We start from the raw sequence: 23,689 nt of genomic DNA, 5'->3' as shown, positions 1-23,689 counted from the left end.
ATTATGTCAATGGATTATCGAATAAATAAATGAATAAATAAATAAAATAAAATGTGATATATTGTAAAAATTGTATTGACAAATTATTTATATTCTTTTCTTTGAAAAAAAAAAATTGTAAAAACATTTTTATTGTATTTATTAAGTATTATAAAAAATGTGATAATGTTCAAATATATCGAATCGCATTAGACAAAAGAATTAATTCGTTTATTATAATAATTAATTACAGCTATCTCGATGGATATAATTAACGTTTGTTATGAATATCTTTAATTTAGAATTTTTTTAATTACTACAAAAATAATAAATTATATTTTAGAGTCTATATAATAATTATACAAAAAAGATATATATATATATATAAAATATATAAAAATCTATTTATAAAATATATTTAAAAATCTATGACAAATAAAATTATAATGAACATAAAAAATTAATACTTATATAATAATAACAATTACAATAATAATAATTATAATAATAATGAATTATATCATTTAAATCCTCGTTTTTAATTGTGTTAATTAAAGCACGATTTTTTAAAGCAAAATTGTTGGTTCAAATTCAAATTGTTTTATATCTAATAAAAAAAAATATATATATAAATATACGCAACAAATGTTCTAATCAATATTTCTAATCCTCACTATTCCAACTCGTTGTAACAATTCTCTCCAATTATAAGATAAAAAAATATTTGATAAAATTCAACTTTTCATATATAATATTTAAAAACACACACATATTTGAATAAAAATTTCTAATTCGTGCAAAAAATAAATAAATAAATAAATAAATAAATAAATAAATAAATAAAAAATAAACCATATCGATACAAAAAAGGATTAATAGGAAATAAAAACATAATTTTAAAGGGAGATAATAAATTATTATAAATAAATAATCAAAGATAATATATGATCGTATGATCTTCCTCATGAACACTCGATCCATCGATCTTCAATCGATCCTCGAAAGAAGAAGAAGAAGAAGAGGAAGAAGAAGAAGAAGAAGAAGAAGATGAAGATCTCTCTCTTCGGATGAAGAAATAACGACATAGAAAATACCACTACGGCACATCACACCATAATAAAAATGAAACCAATAATATTGGATTCAAATTTAATTGAAAATAACTCATGGTGTTTCTGTAACGTAATGGCACCCTCTAAATCGAATAAAACGATTTATTTCTTTTCTTTTTTTTTTTCTAACAATCGTCTTTCGATCTTTCGAAGGAGGCCAACATGATGATGACGATGACGTCACTCTCGAGAGATTATGAAAAAGATAAAAGAAATTTTTTTGTTTTTTTATTTTTTTTTTTTTTTTGTTATGCAATCTGGAAAATGAAGTAAAGAAAGAGAGAAAGAGAGATACAGACAAAAGAAATATATATATACAAATGAGATTAATTTTATGAATTAGTGGAAAAGAAAAAACAAATACGTATACATATATATATATATATAATTTTTTTTTTAATTAAAGTACGAAAAATGAAGAAAGAAGGAGAGAGAGAGAGAGAGAGGAATAATTTTGTTAAAAATGAACGAGTGGAAGAGAGAAGAAAAAATATTAGATATTATTATAACGAAACACGAAGAGGATGAGAGATTCTTTTTTCTTCCTTTTTCTTTTCTCTTTTTCTCTTCTTTTTTTTTTATTATCCTTTTAATCATATTTTTTATTTTCTATTTCTTTTCAAGATTAAAAAAGAAAAGAGAAAAAAGAGAAAAAGAGAGAGAGAGAGAGAGAGAGAACAGAAGAAATTTTAGAGGCACGTGCAAGCATAGATTTTACGCGGGCAGAATTTAATTACGAACGTCCGACGTAGAGTGAAAGTAAAAAATAAAAATTAAAAAGAGAGAGAGAGAGAGAGAAATAATAATAAAAATAATAATAATAATAATAATAGTAAAAATGAAAAAAAAATGAAGAGAAGAAGAAGAAGAAGAAGAAGAAAAGAAATTAGGAGGAAAAAAAATTTACGAGACAGAAAGTAAAACGGCTGACGATGTTATGGTGTTTTCATGATCATGAGGATACTCAAAGGATGAGAGTGTGAGAGAAAGCAATTTTAAGCGATTGTTTTTCTTTTTTTTTTAAAGAGCCTTAAAAAATTTCTAAAGACACGTTAAGCAATTCAAAACTTTCGATTTCAAGCTACGTTAAGCAATTTTCATAATAAGCAACCCCAAAAACGTGTCAAAAAAGAATTGGAAATAAATTTATTGATTGATTAATTAAATGCAATGAAAACATCATCGCAATGAAAAATCATGAAATTGAAATGATACAAAGCTGGAGTAAATTTCTATTAAATTGCAATTAATTTTCATGGGAAATTTAATATTAACTTTCGAATTTCATTTCATTCATTGATTTCATTCGTTTCATTAACTTCATGAATTTCATTCATTTCATTCATTTCATTCATTTCATGAATTTCATTCAATTCATTGATTTCATGAGTTTCATTCAATTCATTGATTTCATGAGTTTCATTCAATTCATTGATTTCATGAATTTCATTCAATTCATTGATTTCATGAATTTCACTGATTTCATTGATTTCATTGATTTCATTGATTTCATTAATTTCATGAATTTCATTGATTTAATTAATTTTATTGATTAATATTGATTTCATTAATTTTACCATTTGATTTGATTTTTTCCAACTAAAAGCTACCACAAACTCGATATTATGTAACGGAAACTACAGTACCATGAGAAAGAGAGAGGGAGAAAGAGACACGTTGATCGTACTATCGAGTTACACTTAGCAGCCAATATCGAATCACGGTTCATTGACTGGACGCGATGTGATGAATACAGAAAAGGACTGGAACATGAGCGTAAAATCGTTACTACCGTGAACCATGCCTGCGTTAAATATTCACAGGGAGAGCTATGTATATGGAGTAACGATTGCCCTTTTAAAAAACGCTATGCACGGTCGATCGTACGTCCATATCTTTCTTTTTGTTACATTCTTCTTTCTTGTTTGTTTGTTTGTTTGTTTGTTAATTTTTTTTTTCTTCAATCATTTTTTTATTTTTTTATACAAACGAGGAAAAGGTTTTATCGTTTTCACACTTCGGATATTATCGAAAGTACATTTTTAAATATATTCGTAAAAAAAAAAAAAAGAAAAAAGTGAAAGAATACTATCAATATTTTTATATTAAAAGGTCACTGAAAGTTGATTAAGTAAAAAAAAAAAAAAAGAGATTGTTCAGGATATTGCGAAAACGAATGATCATTTTCCTTTCTTTGACGATTTTACAAGGACATTAGATTCATCGAAAATAAATTTCTTGATAAGTATTTGTCACCTCTATTCCCCATAAATTTACCATAATATATATAAATCGCTATTAAGGAGAAAAAAAATAAAATTCGAAGGAAATATAAGCAATGTGTTTTCTCAAAAATTTCCACCCCTCTCTCTCTCTCTCTTTCTCTTTCTCTCTCCTTGAATCTCTTATTTCTTCTTAATAATTATCAACTAAATGAATATCATTAAAAGCTTAATGAATTAATTACTCGGAAAAATTATTGCGCGTGAAATAACAGAAGTTTCTCTCGAAACGTTCGTCCATTGTTAAGCTCACGATGATGATTTAAAAGAAATACGTCAGATGGAACCAAGTAGCGTGACGAGAGGTGCGAGTTTTCAAACATTTTAAAGTCAGTTAAGTGTATCCCCCAACCTCCTCTTCCATTTTTTTTTTTAAGTTGTAAAAAAGAAAAAAGAAAAGAAAGAAACAGTGTGTGTGTGTGTGTGTGTGTGTATGTGTGTGGATCATGGGAAAACGTGCCCATGAGCTGCAGAGTATTCGAAAGTGCAGCTAATTAGATTTGCAGGCGGCATTAAACGATATACGGTCCGAGACAACGTGATGTGTGTGTGTGTGTGTATGTATTTTACGAAGATATGCGTGACTATGTATGTATGTATGTATATGTAAAAGTGTTCATGCACAACCATATAAGATGTAACGAGAGAGGTAACGTGCAATCTCCAGTAATAAGTATATCCAGTAAGTTTGGTCTGGTATGCGAATAGTTACTTCAGTATATACTATATTATGTACTGTAGTATGTATTACTATAGTATGTATTACAATATGTACTAATATATTTATGAAAATATTTATATATATATATATATGTGTGTGTATGTATATATATAATATGTATGTATACGTTGTTTGTATTATATTCGTAATATTTCATTAAGTATATCGTTTGATTGCATTAATCAAGAATTTATTTGACTGTTAGTTCCGAAAAGTTATTAGAAAATTATTAGTAGGTCAGAAATTAGCAGGAAAATTATTGGACAAAAATGTTACTGAGCGGTTGGATTCAATAATGTTACTAAAAAATAGAATTCACAAAGTTATTGAACAAATAGAGCCAAAAAAATTACTAATGTTAGATATGAAAAGTTGTTGAACAGGTAAGCTCAAGAAGTTATTAGACAGGTTGATTTGAAAGATTATTAGACCTTTAAAAGTGAATTGTTATCAAAGAAAAAGAAAATGGAGAAAGTGAATTTTTTTCATCGAATAATAATCGACGACCTTTCTCCTTGTTCTGTTTCGAACGAATTGTTTCTAATAATGATGAGTGATCATTAGAAAATTCTAACGAATGAATATAAGAATGTAATTGGTCAGTCGATAAAGTAGAGAGTCACTTTCTTTTTCATTTTTAAATTGATGAAAATTGTGTATATATGTATGTATGCGTGTAGTATAAAAGATTTCGCGAGCAATAATATTTTTCAAGGCATAAACCATAAGCATCAGCTCTCTTTCTCTCTCTATCTATCTCTATCTCGAATGTAACCATAAAAGGAAAACACGAATGGTGAACCATCTAAGGAAAAAGAAAAAAAAGAATAAGAAGAAAAGAAAAGAAAAGAAGAAAAAAAAAGGGAATAATAATCAGTAGCTACGTTACTGGAAATCTCTTGGTGATTGCTTAGAAACTAGTAAAACTATAATCGTTAGGAATCTAAATCGTTAGGAAAACTTAGATGCATTTGTAGAATTTCTAATTCTCATTTTCATGGTCAAAATTTCCATACATACACGTATATATGTAAGATATAAGATAGTTTTATAAATAAATAATTAATACAAATAAATTATAAAAATAAATTAAATTTATATAAATTTATGTCATTAATATTGTTTCACTTTTTACTCTCTATATCTAATTTCAATAATATTGAAAATTGAATATATTAAATTGTTTTATTTTATATATATATACATATATTCAGGGTCATTTTCATTCTTGATTTCTCAATAGGAAATGAGGTATAATTAACAAATAAATGATAATAGTTCGCGGAAGCATCGTGTAACATAAATACGTATATTCTCTTTAGAGGAAATAGGAGACACAATACGACAAATGGTAATCGTTTAATAGATAAGATAATTTATCAGTACGGTTGCATTCTTTTCTATTTTTATCTTTATATTATATATACACATATATATATATATTTTTTCGACGTAATCATTTTGTTTGTCATTTGTAAAAAAAAAAAAAAAAAAATTAGCTTCAATATTGATTTTATTTCTAACCTCAATCTATGAATTCAAAATGGCGATTAATTAAAAAAAAGAAAAAAGAATTCATTGAGTCGACGATAGATTAATTCGAATAATTAGAAAAAGAATTCTAATTATTATTTCTATTGATATATATATATATATATATGTTTTATTTTAATTCATAGTTATAAAGAAATTTTTATGAGAAAAAAAAAGGTAAATGATTTTTCAAAAAATTGTCCATATATAGTTTTGATTGTTTGATCGTATAGAAACTTTTCAGTAAAAATCGATATTTACAAATTTAGAAAGAAATGATGTAACGAAAGATTGAAGATAAATATTTTTTTTTTCTACGGATCGAATGTTCATTCTTGATGATTCGTTAAGAAGGAAAAATAATAACGTGAATACTATCGTGTTACATTCTGGTGTAATTCTTGTTCCAAGAATAAAGTAGACGAAGCAGTGCAGTAACCAAAAAAAAGAAAAGAAAAGAAGAAAGTAAAAAAAGAAGAAAATGAATACAAATAATACGATAATATTTATCTTAATATATTAATAAAAACAATTATATACATAAATATATATATATATTATTTATTTATTTGTTTGTAAAATCAAATTGATTCTAAACGATCAATTAAATCAAAAAAGAAAAGAAAAAAGAGAGAAAAAGAGAGTATAAAAAATATACAATATGTACACATACATACACACACACACATTCACACATATTAAAATCCCAGAAAAGAAAGTACGTGCAATTAAACAATTAAGAATTGTAAAAAGAATCGTAAAATTAAAATAAGAAGAAAAGAAATAAAAAACCGAAGCAAAGCAAATAATAGAGATGATCTAATAAGGAGATGAAAGTAAACAAATTTAATATAAGATTAAAGAAGAAACGATAAAAAAAGAATAGAAAAGAAAAGAAAATCAATAATGATGATAATAATAATATTAATAATAATAAGAAGAATAATAATACCTTTTCCAGAAAAATAAAAGGAAAAAAAATAAATAAAACGCACACACACGCGCACACTGAAGAAATCCTTTTCAAGATCCTCCATCCTTCTTGTCTTTCGATCTTTATGCGAATCTCTTCGTAAAAAAAGAAAAAAAAATAGTAATAATAATAATGATGATGATGATGATGATGATGATAATGATAATAAAAATAAATCGAATGATCGAGAAAGAACCACAAACAAAAGGGAAAGAAAAATTAATAATAAAAACGATTAAACGATGGATTATGATCAAAAAAAAAAAAACGAAAATAATAATTAATGATAATAATAATAATTAAAAAAAAAAATTAATTGACGGAGAACGATTCTTAAAAAAAAAAAGAAAAAAGAAAAAAGAAAGAAAGAAAAGAAAGTTCTTACAAGATTAAAAAATCTAATCTCTAAATTACTCCACGATTAATTTGTCGAGATTAATAATAATAATAATAATAGAAAAACAAAACAAATAATAATAATAAATCAATTAAAAGGAAAAAGAAATTTACTGCATTTATTAATAAGAAAGAAAGGAAAAAAAATTTGTAAGAAAAGAAAAATCCAAATGAAAAAGAGTAAAGTGAGCTCGATCGATAAGGTAGACTTTCGTTCGACGAAGTTATAAATAAATAAATAAAAAAAAAGAAAGAAAGAAAGAAAGAAAAAGGAAACGAAAAAATGAACGAACGAATAGCATTAAAAAAAAGAAACAAAGTCAAAGACCACAATAAAAACAACAACAACGACAAAAACAATAACGATAACAATAACAATAATAATAATAATAATAATAATAATAAAAAAATGAGAGAATGAATGCAATTGATCGAACCGTTCACTGTCGCGAATGGAAAGCAACTGAGAGTAAAGAAAGAAACGACGTTTAGCTTTTCGCTTACGTTAGTTAACCGATTCCCATGATCGTCTTTGGTTTCAAAGTCTCTTGAGGAGGAGCAGAAAGTGAGACAAAGAGAATGAGAAGAAGGAGGAGGTGAAGAAGGAGGTGAAGAAGAAGGTGGAGGAGGAGGACGAGGACGACGAGAACAACATTCGAGAAGAGTCGTTTCGTTTCGCGAGTTCTCGAGCATAGTCAGCATCGTGTCGATAAGGAGCAAGACTCCGGTATATTCCTTATCTAGTGTCTAGTATATATGTGTATGTGCACGTATATCGTGTGTGTTAGAAAAAGAGATGGAAAAACGATCCCGCAACTCGATATTTATGTCCGCATCACGTACTGAACGACGTGTGTTTATTTCGAGTGACGATAGGACGATGAAAGAGTGGGAGAGAGATAGAGAGATATAAAGTATATTTTATATGTATATATATGTGTGTGTATGTGAGAGAGAGAGAGAGAGAGAGAGAGAGAGAGAGAGAGAGAGAGAGAGAGAGTGAAGAGGGAAAAAAAATGTGTATGTGTCAGCAGTTAAGAACGAGAACGTTTAGAAATGATGTGTGTGTGTGTGTGTATGTGTGTGAAAGAGAGAATATGTATGTGTGTTTGTGTATGTATGTATGTACGTATTTACATCTGTATCATGAAAGTTTTTATTAGTTTGTATTATATCGAATATAATATTTGTAAGAATATTTGTAATAACTATTGTATCATGCAAAGGAAATTTGATTTATTTGTATGTTGTTGTGGATTCTGTCTATGTAAAGATTTGTTTTGTAAAAAAAGAAATTGTTTTCTAGGATTCATAAGGGTTTTTTTCTATTTTTTTAATTTTCGTAAAGAATATCAATGAAAATTGTGCGTTTCTATGGTGAGAATGTTTGTCTAGTGTTTCTAGGGATTTTTTTTCTTTTTTTTTTAAATAAATTTTTAAAAAATTATATCAGTAGCAATCATAGGTCATTAGATAGCGTCATTAGAAATAAATTTGAAGTATAGTCGACGATATTTAATAAATCGTTAGGAAAATGAATATCTATGGGGGTTGAAAGTAGAGTGGGTAATTCTTATCGTTTTTCATGGGAAATGACGAAATTTGAAGTTCCAAAAATTTAGATCAACGATCGAAAGTTTCGACGAACTGAGGCTTAAGACTTTACAGTTAGTTAGTTTCATGGGATTTGATTTTGGAACTTGCGAATTTGTGTTTGTAGTTGCTATCGAGTTTCTTCTGTGTTATCTACGGTTTAATTAATGTTTTAGTATTAGAATTGGATTAGAACGGTTTAGGCTGGATCGTTATTGGATTATAATTTGGGTTAAACACGGTTGAATTTTGATCGTTTGGATTATGATACGTTTATGATCAGATAATTAATGGATCCGTTCGAACTTAGAACTGAACAATGAGATTAGAATAGGTATTAGAATTGTTACTGAGATTATTATTTCGTTTATGTTCGCATTAGAATAGGATACATGGCACCCGGATTATGGATTAGATTTATTATAGTTTGATTAAACGTTTGGATCACGATTGAGATCGTCCAAGTTAAAATTTAATTTCGAAAGAATTTACAACGAAATTGATCCTTGTACGGAGTTCTATTGTATCCAAGATTTTATTTCAATCAGATTCTAATCATTTCTAATGTATCTAATGATTTATCGACGATATCGTGTATTCGATAAATTGAATCGACTTCTACTTTCTTTTTTATTTTCTTTCTTTAAACGATCCTGTATAATACTGGGACAATAATTAATTAGAAATTGATTGATAAACGGTGAAGATTAAAATTGAAAAGAAACAAAAGAAAATAACAAAATCAAGATTCTTCAAATACAAAATTGAAATTCCAAAATAATAATAATAATAATAATAATAATAATAATAACAATAGAATTAACACTTAAGAAAAAAAAGTAAGATTACAATTACAAAGGAAATTAACAAAATTGATATTTCAAAAACAGAAAGTTAAGAAGAAGGAAAAATAACAAAATTAACATTTCAAAAATAGTATATAGAATTCGATTGAAATTCCAAAAAAAAAAAAAAAAAACAAAAAAAGCAAAAATAATAATAACGATAATAAAATTAAAATTAAACAAGAAAAAGAAGAACATATCTGTACGTAAATAATAATAATAAAATAATAAACAATTTGTTCGGAACAATAATTTGTCATAATTAGTACCTGTTATAACAGCTGATGCATGTAACTGAAAAACTAGTTTAACTTAACTCGTTGATACTATTTTCACTCGATCGAATTTTCTATCTGAACGTGTGTTCCGTTTTTAGCAAACGCATAGTTACGAGAGTGTGTGTGTGTGTGTGTGTGAGAGAGAGAGAGAGAGAGAGAAATAGAGGGAGATAGAAAGAGATAGAGAGAGAAAAGAGATAGAGAGTAAGAGAAGTGAAGGGGTGAGGGGTGGTAGAGGTCGTAAGAAAAATTTCACCGTTACCGTTCCACGTGTTTATTTTAGTTTCTTCTTTCCGATCGACGAACAAACATCTTCTCGACTGTTCTCTAATACTATACTATGTACTCACTCTTGTTAGAATAAACCGAATAAACGACTGTGGCTAACGGCATCTAAGCTGACACTATGAAACTCTACTCTACTCCGCATTGATTCTAATCTAATTTATATTCTATATGTCCCTGACGATTAGTCTTAGTGTTTCATTTAAATTCTTCAAATATTTTTTCAAGCTATTCTTTTTCTTTTTTTTTCTTTTTTTTTGTATTATTATCACACAAAGAAGAATGATTATTTTCATTTTGCAATAAAAGTGAAATTAATTTGGAACGAATTGATGATTTCGATTTTTATTAAAGAAAAAGAAAATAAATAAATAAAATAAAATGGTGTCGGTCTACGTGGGGATGTTAATTAAAAATTATTACGGTCTGATTAACGTCAACAAAAATATTTTTTTTTTTTTTTTTTTTTTTAATTAATTCCGCGGTTTATAAATCGTGTTAGGAGTTTAAAAAAAAAAGAGAGAGAGAAAAGAAAAATAAGAAGTAAAAAGGAAAAGAAAGAAAACAAAAATATTCACTCTCGTTAACCGAGAAACTAACACACGCGTCTCTGTATTTAAACTGTAGATATTGTTCGTCAGATAATTAACGACAGTGTTCCTTGTTTGCATTCCGTGCATGCACAACTGCAAATACAAGAGAGCCGGCCGAGATGTCGTACGGTAAATATTAATTCACATACGTAAGTACATGGATTTATGTAATATGTAAACTGTATATTATGATTTGACTAATTAAAGTATACTAATCATTCTAACTTACATATTTCAATTTCATTCTAGATATGCATCGTTAAACAAATATTTTCTTATCAACTTTATCTTTATATTCCAATGTAAATCACTCGTATATATATATATATATATATATATATATATATATATAATGTATGTAAATGATAAAATATAAATATAAATAATATATATAATTAAATATAATGAAATAAAATCATTAAATATAAATAATATTTAATATATATATATATATAAATTTTTTTAACAACAGTAACAAATTTTCTTATTTCTTATCTATTCGTTTCGATACATATTATATGTACATACATATATATATGTGTGTGTATGTATATATATAAATTTTTTCAACACCACTGACACACTCTCTTATTTCTTATCTATTCGTTTCGATACGTATTGCTTTCACCCTCTTTATTATTCCCTTTCGTCTATATCTTGCCGGTCGAATAAACACAGCCCACGAAAGTGGCTAATAAACATCGAGCAACGCGGAATAAATTGATTCGCTCTGTTGATTTTGGTATATCGGAATGAAAAGGACATTGGCGACAACGATTTCCTTATACGACTAGATCAAATTATACTTATTAATATAATACACACACAGTGCTCGATCTCTCCGATTAATTTATTCTATTTGAATAAATTTCATCCTATTTTTTAATTCATCGAAATTAATATTATGTTACGTTATATTTAACAAAATTATCAAGTTATTAGATTATTTTTATAATCGAATTTACTCCTTCTGTTGAATCAATGATTTGGATGATCTTGTTCAACAACAAAATTTCTTTTAATTACGATCGAATTAAAGGGCAAAAAATTCAATCACGATTCAACAACAATAACGACAACAAGTGTCGACGATTCAGCGCAAATGCAGTTGATTTTTATCATTCGCAGTTTCAAGGACAATCTCAAAATTTCAATCGTAATCTTCAACACGATTTAATAAAAATTCAAGTTAAAAAAAAAGAAAGAAAGAAGCAAATAAGAACGAACGTCACGAACGTCCATTCATAAACTTAATCGCAAAATCTCAATCGATAACATGATTTAACAACCGATTCGATAAAAACTTGAGATGCAACACTCGACGAGAAATATTTAAAAAAAGATGTAAGAAAAAAAAAAAGAAAGAAAAATCAATTGATAAATCCAGCTAATCAATCATCATCGGAGCGTATCAGTTACTATTCCATCTCGACGAGAGTTTTAATCACGTTTTATAAATCACCGATTTAAAAAAAAAAAAAAAGAGAGAGAAAGAGAGAAAAAAATTGCCAAGACACGAGCATCGTTATTAAAATGAAATGAAATTATTCCAATAATAAATTGACAAGTAAATTACTCAATGAAATTGTTCCATCTTTGAAAGAAATAAAGAAACAAACGTGGTAACTTATCAACGATTGTAAAACAGCTTAACAATCGTTTCTTAATTCTATTCTACCATTCCGATCATTCGGGAACACTTAATTAATTTCCACGGTTAACACCAACAAGTAATAACACCAACATACATAAATCAAGTCTTCGAAGAGTGTAACCGGCGTTTTCTCCAAGTTCTCGAATCGAATAGATAAAAGGAAGAAAATACAACAACGCGAGAATCGATGGGGTGGGGTGTTGTTGGGGTGGGAGGTTAGGGGTCTAGGGGGGAGTTAAGAAGCCTGAAGGAGTTAGGGGAGCCTGAGGGGTGTTAAGGGGAACCTAGTTGCGCAATATCGATAAATCATTACCGATAAGCCGCGTGCTAATACTGTCTTTTATTATTGTTGTTATACATACTGGTATATACACTGTGGAGCACAGTTAACAGCTGTGTTAACAGTCGTACATATTTCTCTACATTCGTTTCTCGAGAAAGCTACCGTTTAGAATCTAGATATCTATCGATGATACTTCAAAGATCTTCGATGATCCTCGATTTCAGGGCCGTATTAATCGATCGAGATCGAGATCGTTCTGGGATTCAATTTTTTCATCCTTCAACAAAATTTCAAATTATATCTCTTTTTGATATTTTCCGATTATTTTTGTGCAATTTTGCGATTTGACGGCTACGTACGATTAATCGCGACGTTAAAAGAAATAAAAAAAAAAAAAAGGAAAAGGAAAGAGAAAAGTAAGAGTAGGGATTGTAACAAAAATAAAAAAATAAAAAAAAATTACTTTCTACATATCTGATTTAAACGCCGCACGTACAGTCACGATTTCATATCTACGAGATAATTACAAGACGCCATGGCACGTTATGCCTCCTTGTAAAGGCGTGATGCATCGTTCTTGGATGCACATCGATGCATAGGTCGTTGCATCTCTCTCTCTCTCTCTCTCTCTCTCTCTCTCTCACACACACATTTACTCGTAAAAAAAAAAAGAAAAGAATATAAAATAAATAAAATTTCGATAGATAATTATCGATTTTCCATTAACCCACAAATTTCAAACTTTGATATCACAAACATACTCATAAACACACACACGTACACATATAATTATCTCGATATATTAGCGTCGAAGAAAACCAATAGCAATCTACTTTCTTCTACATTGAATAAAAAAAAAGAGCAAGAGAGAGAGAGAGTAATAAAAAATAATAAAATGGGTGAGGGAGAAGGAAAACTAATACGAACTGGTATCTCTATGCATATGTGTATGTGTGTATATTTGTGAGATAGAAAATGTGAGATAGAAAAAGTATGAAAATAGGTGAGGGATGAGTAAAGGAAGTCGAGGATGGTGTTTAACCGATCTGCAAGACGTCGCCGCCAAGGAAAATTTACTACTAGCGTAGAACCAATTGGCAATTGCATCGTCTGATAGCATAATGACGGAATGGATGAACGAAATGAACGCGTGTAAGTTTGTTACACGTGTACGGTATATATATACGGAGATATATATATATATACTATATATATACTATATATACTCCATGCATTTCGTTCCAACAAAATGGATGGACTGTATCTAACAGCGAGATGCATTTATTTCAACTCTTTTAAGAATGATTTAATGATTTAATAGAGTTAAACGTCGGTAGTATAACCTAAGTTACGGCAAATGAAATTTTATGATGCACCAATCGTTCTTGAGATTTTTTTTTCTTTCTTTTTTTTCTTTTTTATGTATACCGATGGAATGATAAAATGAAAGAAAAAAGAAAAACAGAAATTTGAAAAGAATCAAGCGATATAAAATTTTCTAATCGTGCGATTAGAATTCGTGACAAACGAATAAGAATTTGGGATCACTCGAGAAAGATTTGATTAGACTGATCGATAATTTTTGTTTTTGTGATACCTAATCTTGTATTTCTAATTTTGAACATTGATTTGAATTTTCTGTTATAAAAGTGTTGGAAAAACGTTCCTTCCAAGTAATATTAATATTTGGAAATTTTCGAGATTTTTATTGAAAATATTATACTCAGTATAATTAAAGATTTGTGATTAAACGCCTAAATCGATATTGTCGATTATCCTAATCGAAAGATTGCTTTATAAACAATTAAAATTCTTACGACTCGAATCTAATGAAATCAGATTAATTTTATGTCCGAAACGATTATTAACGAAATGATAATGAATATGTCACACCGTACTGTAAATTCAACTTCAATTTTAAATTAATCTGAATTTGTTATGCCTAACCATAAAATCACTTGCATTTGCTATGTAAAAGAGAAAAAGACAAGATTATATCCGAAACAATTATTATAAATTCTGTATTGTGAATTCAATTTCAATTTTCAATGAATCTGAATTTGTTAAGGCTAATCATAAAATCATTTGCATTTGCAACGTAAAAGAGAAATAGACATGATTATATCCAAAATAATTATTACCCAATTATTAACAAAATGAATCCGTATTGTGAATTCAACTTCAATTTTGAACAAACCTGAATTTGTTAAGACTAACCATACGATCACTTGCATTTGCAACGTAGAAGAGAAATAGACATGATTATATCCAAAATAATTATTACCCAATTAATTACAAAATGAATCCGTATTGTAAATTCAACTTCAATTTTGAACGAACCTGAATTTGTTAAGGCTAACCATACGATCACTTGCATTTGCAACGTAAAAGAGAAATAGACAAGATTAAATCCAAAACAATTATTAACAAAATGAATCCGTATTGTGAATTCAACTTCAATATTGAACGAACCTGAATTTAAGCCTAACCATACGATCACTTGCATTTGCAACGTAAAAGAGAAATAGACATGATTATATCCAAAACAATTATTACCCAATTATTAACAAAATGAATCCGTATTATAAATTCAACTTCAATTTTGAACGAACCTGAATTTGTTAAGGCTAACCATACGATCACTTGCATTTGCAACGTAAAAGAGAAATAGACAAGATTAAATCCAAAACAATTATTAACAAAATGAATCCGTATTGTGAATTCAACTTCAATTTTGAACGAACCTGAATTTGTTAAGGCTAACCATACGATCACTTGCATTTGCAACGTAAAAGAGAAATAGACAAGATTAAATCCAAAACAATTATTAACAAAATGAATCCGTATTGTGAATTCAACTTCAATTTTGAACGAACCTGAATTTAAGCCTAACCATACGATCACTTGCATTTGCAACGTAAAAGAGAAATAGACATGATTATATCCAAAACAATTATTACCCAATTATTAACAAAATGAATCCGTATTATAAATTCAACTTCAATTTTGAACGAACCTGAATTTGTTAAGCCTAACCATACGATCACTTGCATTTGCTACGTAAAAGAGAAAGAGAAAGAGAAAGAGAAAGAGAAAGAGAAAGAGAGAGAGAAGATGATTGGTACGTTTCTTAGGATAGGGACTTCAGAAGAAACAGAAACAGAAAGAATCACAGGAGCAAGGAGTGCAGGAGTGGTAGATAGAGTCCAGTAGCAAGGAACGACTCTTCTGACTGCAGAAGTTGCGGTACTGGTCTAAAGGAATTACCGTTAGAAGAGCTGCACTCGGCGCAGCTCCTTACGTGCCTTCCTAGACTCCATGTTATACATACACACATATTATTGCTATATACGTATATAAACAGACACACATACACATATGCATATCCTATACCTATAACGATCGTCTTGGTAAATGTTTATCCGTTTGCTGCTCTTATACTTCTCTCTCTCTCTTTTTCTCCATGTATGTGTGATTTCTCGCTTCGAATACTCGTTTCACGAATTAACCAAGTCCGTTTTCTAACGCTGTTCTAACGCTCTCTCTCTCTCTCTCTCTCTCTCTCTTTCTATCTGATATTATCAATTTCAACATTTTTCACTTTTTCTTTTTTTTTTTATCAAATTCACGATTAATTCGTCGTAAAGCATTATTGAGAAATAATTTAAATCTTTTTTTCTTTCTTTTTTTTTTTTAATGTCGGATTTTAGATACATCTCTTTTCTATTCGATATTAGAAATTTTATGCTGGTATCATACGTGTGTATATGTGAGAAAGAGGTTAGGTAAAAATGCAGTTTAAGCTCCGTACACACGTACATACGCATATGTATAGTGAGACACACGGTATACAGAGAAATAGACGTATGTATACCTATAGGAACGTCTGAAGTGTGTCTTCTCTTTCCTCCTCACGTCCCTGACCCTCACACTTGGCCACTCGGTCATTGTTCGGCTCACAATGAACCGCTTCAATACTTTTACATAGACCATTCTAACGTTCACGTATATTCTCTCTCTCTCTCTCTCTCTCTCTTATTCTCTTACTCTCTTTTTCCTTCTTTTTATACATGACTATATATATATATACATATATGTTCCCTAGCATTGCACTTTTCCTCGTACACATGTACGTATAAAACTTATATATATGCCTGTTTATCTCAGCGTCGGCGTTTTAATTAGTATCAAGGATTCAAGAACACAAGAGTGTGTGAGAAAGAAACAGAGACAGAGAGAGGTAATTACACGAACGTGGCCTACCACAAAATACGTACGGTACTGTGTGAACTAACCACTTACTAGAATACTCACTAACGATATATCATCTGTATATGATATAATTCAATCGAATTTAAAAAAAGATGATAATTATTCGTTCCCAAGAACGATTTAGGACGCTTCATTTTATAGAAAAGAATTTGATACGACTGACATGAATTTGTTTTTCATTGTAACAAACACGCGTTGTGGATCTCGTCGATAAAGTTTTTTTGATTTTCGTGAGTCGACATTTTTCATTCAAAATTTCATCCCTCATCGATATTTGATACATCTGATCATTATCCTTGACGTCTAATTGGAATTTGGGTATACCCAATTAGAATTTGGGTATGACTCTTTTACGTTCAATTCGTTTAATTTCATTTCATTTCATTTCATTTCATTTCATTTCATTTTTTTTTGTTTTTTAATTATATTCGTTGGAGCTACGTAGACGTGTTTTACAAATAAATATTACTTTGATTTTCTCTCTTTCTGTTTATCTCTTTATTTCTTTCTTTCGTGGTATTGTTTTCCGTTACTCCAGATTATTATATACAATACTTGGACAATACGTTCGAGCTTAGACTATTGTTATTTAGCAAAAGGTACTATCATGAAAACGTCAGAAAAGTTTTCAAAGTTATTGTTCGAAATTCGATTAACGTTCGGACGTTTCATATTGTTCATACATCGGACAGAAAATCTTACGAAAGGTCAAAGTTGAAACGTATGTTTATTTTAAATGCAAGCAACGACTTTGTTGAATGACGTTGAAAAGAAAGAGAGAGAAAAAAAGAAAGAAGAAGAAGAAATATTTTTTTCACCTAATACAAAAGTTTTCAGATGGACGAAAAGAGATTTGCAAAAATGAATTGCACTTCTTCGCGACTTTTTAAGCACGTAACTATGATTACAGTTTTACTAGTTAACCTTGCAATTTTATAATCTGAAAAAAAAAAAAGAAAGAAACAAAAAAAAAACATAAGCCTAAAAGATCGAGTTTTAAAATCATCTAGCAACAACCTTTGGTCCGCCATGTTGTCGAACAAAAAAGATTATATAAAATTTGCAATACAATTGTTTACACTAACAATATCTATTTTAATAAATATTATCTATTTAAATACGTATAAATATGTGTGTATGAAACGTTGATGATATTTGTTATCACATTTCCAATATGGAAAAACTATTATGGTAAAGTTCATTTACAATAATATTCCCAAAGCGTGATTCGTTCGGTTTATGAATCAAATATCGGCTCTAGCGCATTTGTTTCATGCCGCGGCTTGTATGTAATCGATCGTGATTTATGATCATCGAGCTACGCATAGCAGTGGTTCGATGGGAGATATCGCTTTCACTTATTCTTTCGTATGTATTACACGCGAATGCGAATAGATAATAATTATGATTACTTGCTTGCTTGCTTGCTTGCTTGCTTGCTTGCTTGGGGAAGTCGAGAAATATGTGTATTTATTTTATGTGTGTGCGTATGTATTTTTAATTTCTTTTTATACATACATACATACATACATATGTGTATGTAATGTAAAGTAATGTAATGTAATGTAATGTAACGTAATGTATTTATTGGATGATAAAAATTAAACAAACAATAAAAAACAAAATTATTTTTTTCGAACGAATTAATGAAACTACAAATTTCATTAAACATCCTATTTGTTCGATAGAATTTGCAAATAATAAAAAAAATCAAAATGATACATATTAATGATAATAACGATGATGATAAAAATTAACAACAATTATCATTCAGTGATTTTTTGAAACAAAAATTTTACTTTCATTCACTTATATAAAATAAGAAATTATTCAATTCTATTATTAATTTTAATAATTATTCATGTGTCCCGTAAAAATGATCAGATACTATTCGAAACGCAGTTTACAAAGAAAAAAAAAGAAACGTCATAATAATAAATATATAAATTTATTTGCTTGTATGTGTCGAGGAGAGACTTTAAGGGAATTCTAATTAGACTATAATCAAAATTGGAAGTAATAACGATCGGAAGTAATAACCTGAATCCACGTAAAGCAATTACTTATCGATGAAGTTCGTCGTAGCTTATCACGTCGAACGTGCCATTCAGGTGATAGACTTGCTCGTTCTATTGCAATTTCCAGCAATCGGAAGTTCCCAATAAATAAGAGCAGACTCACACAGACATACACGCATCATATATGTTCTACACATGTATATATAACTAAAACGATGGATTCCACAATACACAACATTCGATATATCCAAGTAATCACATAAACAGGAACTATTGGTAAACAATTTTTTAATTTTTTAAAAATTTTCTTTTAACAATTCTTTTTTGTTATCATCATTTTTAGGTCGTACATGTTCTGCGGCATGGATATTACATGTTTGATGACCTTCAAAATCATTCCTTCATTATTTACGAACATACCCAACAAACCATTTGGGGATAGGTCCGTGCAAAGATCTAATAAAACAAAAAGTGAAAAAGAAACTCGAAGCTATGTGGACCCATTCATGAAAACCAAACAACAAATCTCGTTATTCTTTAACATATCTAGTCCTAGTTAAAAATCAATTTTGTATTGTTATTACCTCAAATCGATATTTAAATATGATCAATAATTTCAAATTAGTACTAACTAATTATTAAATTCAAGATTGATTTGAATTTTGATGTTAAAACGATTTTGATGTTATCGAACTTCTAAAGAAAACACGATTCGTATTCGTATTCGTTTTCATTTTCATTTAAATCATCGTTTTGCAAATTAAAAGACAATCGGAAATCAAACGATCGATTTATCTCATCCTGTGATTTGGGTAAAGTCACTTCTCGAAATTCATCTTGGATTCGTTTGTTAAACGGAAGAAGGAGGAGGAATATCGTGAAGGGGTTGAAGGGGTGAGTAAGGGTAGGAAAGGGATGGTAATAGTGCTAGTACAGGAAACGAAGTGTCTCGGAATTCGATTTCAACTACGGCACTGTGAAAAAGGAGGATGTTACTTCGGTCTACAGGAAATTGTTCGAGTTTGTCGAAACGACGAAAAGGAACGAAAGAAATCAATGGAAAACGGAAATTTTCCGCGAATGGGTGGACCTATGAAAAAAAAAAAAAAAGAGTATAAACTCACACACCACCCTTTCTCATTTCACCCCATCGCAACACACCCCTGTCCCTCTGCTCTTAAGCATCAAAAAAAAAAATCGAAAAGAAAAGAAAAAATTTCACGTAAATCGTCGACAATTTACACTTCGTGGATTTTCAATTTTTTTTTTTCTTTCTTTCTCGTCCCTCTTTAAGCTCATTGCGATTAATATTACAAACTTTCATTACAACTTAACATTATATCTTTTTTATTACACAATTAGCGTTGTATCTTTTTTAAAAGTCGTTCAGTTACTTTTGTTTTTCTTCTTCTTTTTTTTTTTTTTTGGACGGTCTAGACGAACTTTTGATAACGTTCAAATAATTTTCTCTTTCTCTTTTCCTTTTTTTTTTTTTCTTTAATCTAGGGAATTTTAAAATAAAGAATTAAAATGTGTATATATGTATATGTACATTGTAAAATATGTAAAAGAACACGATGTGTCGTTTAAACGAATTTAAAACATAGTATACAACTAATGATAATGTTAATGATAATGGTAATAACATGATGCATCATGCATGTATGCATCCATGAAATTAGTTGTTGACGTTAACGAGATTTCAAGCGATTATGGTTATTCGTAAAATCGTGTTACCATCACATTCAATATGTCCAATCAAATCTTCGACGTGAAATAATGAATATTCCATACACACACACATTCATCAGTAGAAGAACACGAGTTATTAATATTTTCAATTATTATAGTCATTAGTAGAATCCAAAGTACGAGTTAACGATCATACTTTTTCAATGCTATTACTTCGACGTTTGAATATATATCTTGTAACTCAAGTCGACGAATGATCATTCTTATACCACCACACAACAACAACAACAACAACAACAACAACAACAATAATAATAATAATAATAATAAACAATATGGCGACGTGATATCTCAATCATGAAAATATTTTTTTCGACGATTAAAAAAAATAATCCTTTTATTTACATTAACCTATTAACAAACAAACGAAATAAATACATTACAATCGTCACAAATCTATCATTATAATTTTTATAGGTGGAAAAAAAAATTCATGAATAAAAAGAAAAGGAAAAAGGAGAAGAAGAAAATTACATAAATGTACTTGTTGAAATTAATATGGTGTAATAAAGGGTTAAAAATGAAGAGTATGATTCTCTCTCTCTCTCTCTCTCTCTCTCTCTCTCTCTTTTGCACTAGAGCGATCTCGTTTACTTCTTGCAATTGACTCAGGGGCGTCTCGATGAGAGGGAGCGTACACCATCATCGGAATTATTACAACTTCCGGTTGACGTTAAACGAATCTATAGGGACACGCAGCTACGGAAGCTCTAACTCCGACGTTTGCGATTACGTCACTTCAGTGACACCACACACCATTGATATATACGTACTTATATGCATATGTATGTGTAACGTGTACTTGTAGTGATACAAAATAATAATGTGGATGCATACTGTGCGTGCAACGTGTTTTTCTAGGCCTTCATTAAAAGTTCCTCTATTTAACTATCAAAGACTTTTCTGTATCTCATTCATTATTATTTTTATCTGACGATATCGTTATATATTAAAGAAAGAAAAATTCATTAGAGCTACATCGAATGTTAGTTTTAATTCAATATTCCATGAATATTCGTCTTTCGTTTTCTTTTGTCTTAAAAAAAAAAGGAAAAAAAAAAGAAAAAAGAAGAAGAGAAGAAGAGAAAAAGAAAAGAAAATTTATTCAATCTTCTTAAAATTCTAATACCTTCTTTTTTCTTTTATCTAAATTATTTATATATATATATATATATGTGTCTATAAGTTTGTAATTAAAAAAAAGGGATGAAATAAGATAGATATATATTTATATATGTACGTATATACGTCTATTTTAGAAAGAATAAGTAACAGAGAAAGAGAGAGTATTCACAATGGCGGAGGCTCATGTATCGAGAGGTCGAAATTATCGAAAATTCTGGTCCAGCAGGAGGTCCCTGACCGACGATCGACTGACTAACGAGCTTGGCGGACGCACGCTGCCAATTTGGCAGACTCTTTCGGACGATAAATCAGCCTTAGCCGAGTCGAATCGTCGAACCGTGCATCCGCGTTCTCTGAGCATCTCCGTTACCTATTGTCGCGTTCTGTTCTTTAAAAAAAAAAAAAAAACAAAAAAGAGAGAGAGAGAGAGAGAGAGAAAGAAAAAAGAAAAGAAAAAAAGACTCAACTTCGTAGAAATCGCATTCGCCGCTTTGATTTCAACCCCATATATTATTTAAACGATCGGAGGCTATAATTGAGGGAGTAATTTAGTAGGGATGATACTTTTATTTTTTATTTACTTTTGTTTCTCTTCTTTCTTTCTTTCTTACTCCTTTTTCTCTTTTTTTTTTTCTTTTCATGATTCTTATTTACTTTGTTAATCATTATTCTCCTTTTTATTTTCACCCTTTGATGGTGATCCTTCTTTTCTTTTCTTTTCTTTTCTTTTTTTTTTAGTGATTTTTTTTTCTTTTGTTATTATTGTTATTATCGTTACTACGAATTCTATTCTATCTATTTTCTGATTTGAGTTCGGAAGATGATGGAATAATTTTTGAGATGATTCTTTATTCATTCTATTTTATGACAGCGATTTTTTCTTTTTTTTTTTTTATGATCCGTTCATTCGTGTATTAATTGTTATTTCAGCCACTTTGAGATGGACTTTTTATTAATTTGTTTCTTTTATCAATTCATTCTTCCTAGTTTCTTTTTTCAAAATCCTCTTCGTTGAGATTCAAAACCCTTTACTAACTTCTTTTATTACTCTTATTTAAACATAATTCTTTTATTCATAGTATCAAACTAACACTTCAAAGAAAATGAAATTTTAAAAAACGAATATTAATTCCATTTATTTTTCATTTAATTTTTATAATATATATATATATAATATATATTAATAAAAACAAATATATCAATCTTAATTCAATTTATACATATATACACATACACATACATATATATATATCCGTTCTTTTTTCTTATCAACAAAAATAATAAAACAATATAATATTAATGGGACAAAATTGAAGAGGATAAAATCAGTAAGTTGTACAAACGAAGCCGAAAGCAGTAGCCCCGGCATTTGAGCGAAGGAGAAAGGCTTCTATAGTACGTGAAAGAGAGAGAGAGTTTAACGAAAGTGAGAAGAGAAAAAGGAAAGAAAGACAGAGACAGACACACACACACACACACACACACACATAGAAATAAAAGAGGCTTCTGAAATGGCCCGAAGCGTTCCCGTGGAAGGGCTTCGTTTTCGAAGGTTGCCGAACGAGCAAGAATGCGGCTGCTTGACAGGAGAATGGACCACGAAGGATCGATTATCGAGAGCACCGATCGAACCATCTCTCTTCTCTCTCTTCTCTCTCTATCTCTCTTTTTCTCTCTTTCTCGTGATATCGAATCTTTTTTTTTTTTCTTTTTTATTTTATTTTTTTTTTCTTCCTTTTTCTTCACGTTTTATGGCAAACAAGTAAGAAGCCGACATTGCGTTTTTCCTTCAGACGAAACTTCTTCTCTTCTCCTTCTTGAGATTGAATTTTTTATATCCAAGTAAAAAGGAGATCGAGATGATAGAGGGAGAGAGAGAGGGGGGGGGGGAGAATGATCGGCGCCATTAACAAAACGTAGATCAAACGAGAAATTCATTTCAAATTAATCAACGTCGTATTAATATTATCTATCGATTTTTAGTATGATGTGGTT

At 29.1% G+C, this 23,689-nt stretch overlaps 2 protein-coding genes across 6 annotated transcripts in view; both read right to left on the bottom strand.

Annotated features, from left to right (window-relative positions):
• Window positions 1–23,689, bottom strand: part of LOC127072321 (SH3 and multiple ankyrin repeat domains protein 2) — a 133,101-nt gene that overhangs the window by 98,399 nt on the left and 11,013 nt on the right. The window lies entirely within an intron of this gene.
• Window positions 13,263–17,730, bottom strand: LOC127072375 (uncharacterized). Its single transcript, XM_051012788.1, has 4 exons — window positions 15,544–17,730; window positions 15,140–15,403; window positions 14,868–14,999; window positions 13,263–14,724 (listed from the first exon to the last, which is right to left on the bottom strand). Exons 1-4 carry the CDS (start codon window positions 15,578–15,580, stop codon window positions 14,609–14,611), a joined length of 549 nt encoding a protein of 182 aa, XP_050868745.1. The 5' UTR covers window positions 15,581–17,730; the 3' UTR covers window positions 13,263–14,608.

Source organism: Vespula vulgaris, chromosome 25 (assembly GCF_905475345.1).
Source record: "Vespula vulgaris chromosome 25, iyVesVulg1.1, whole genome shotgun sequence".
Taxonomy (NCBI): domain Eukaryota; kingdom Metazoa; phylum Arthropoda; class Insecta; order Hymenoptera; family Vespidae; genus Vespula; species Vespula vulgaris.
This window is presented reverse-complemented; position numbering and strand designations above follow the sequence as displayed.

What these genes read in the sequence shown, in the direction of transcription:
- LOC127072375 (XM_051012788.1), bottom strand. Translation starts at nt 15,580, where the DNA reads ATGCAAGTGATCGTATGGTTAGGCTTAACAAATTCAG. An exon ending in GTTAGGCTTAACAAATTCAG is followed by an intron (nt 15,404 to 15,543) that starts GTTCGTTCAAAA and finishes GCTTAAATTCAG; the next exon opens with GTTCGTTCAAAATTGAAGTT. An exon ending in GTTAGCCTTAACAAATTCAG is followed by an intron (nt 14,725 to 14,867) that starts GTTCGTTCAAAA and finishes TAACAAATTCAG; the next exon opens with GTTTGTTCAAAATTGAAGTT.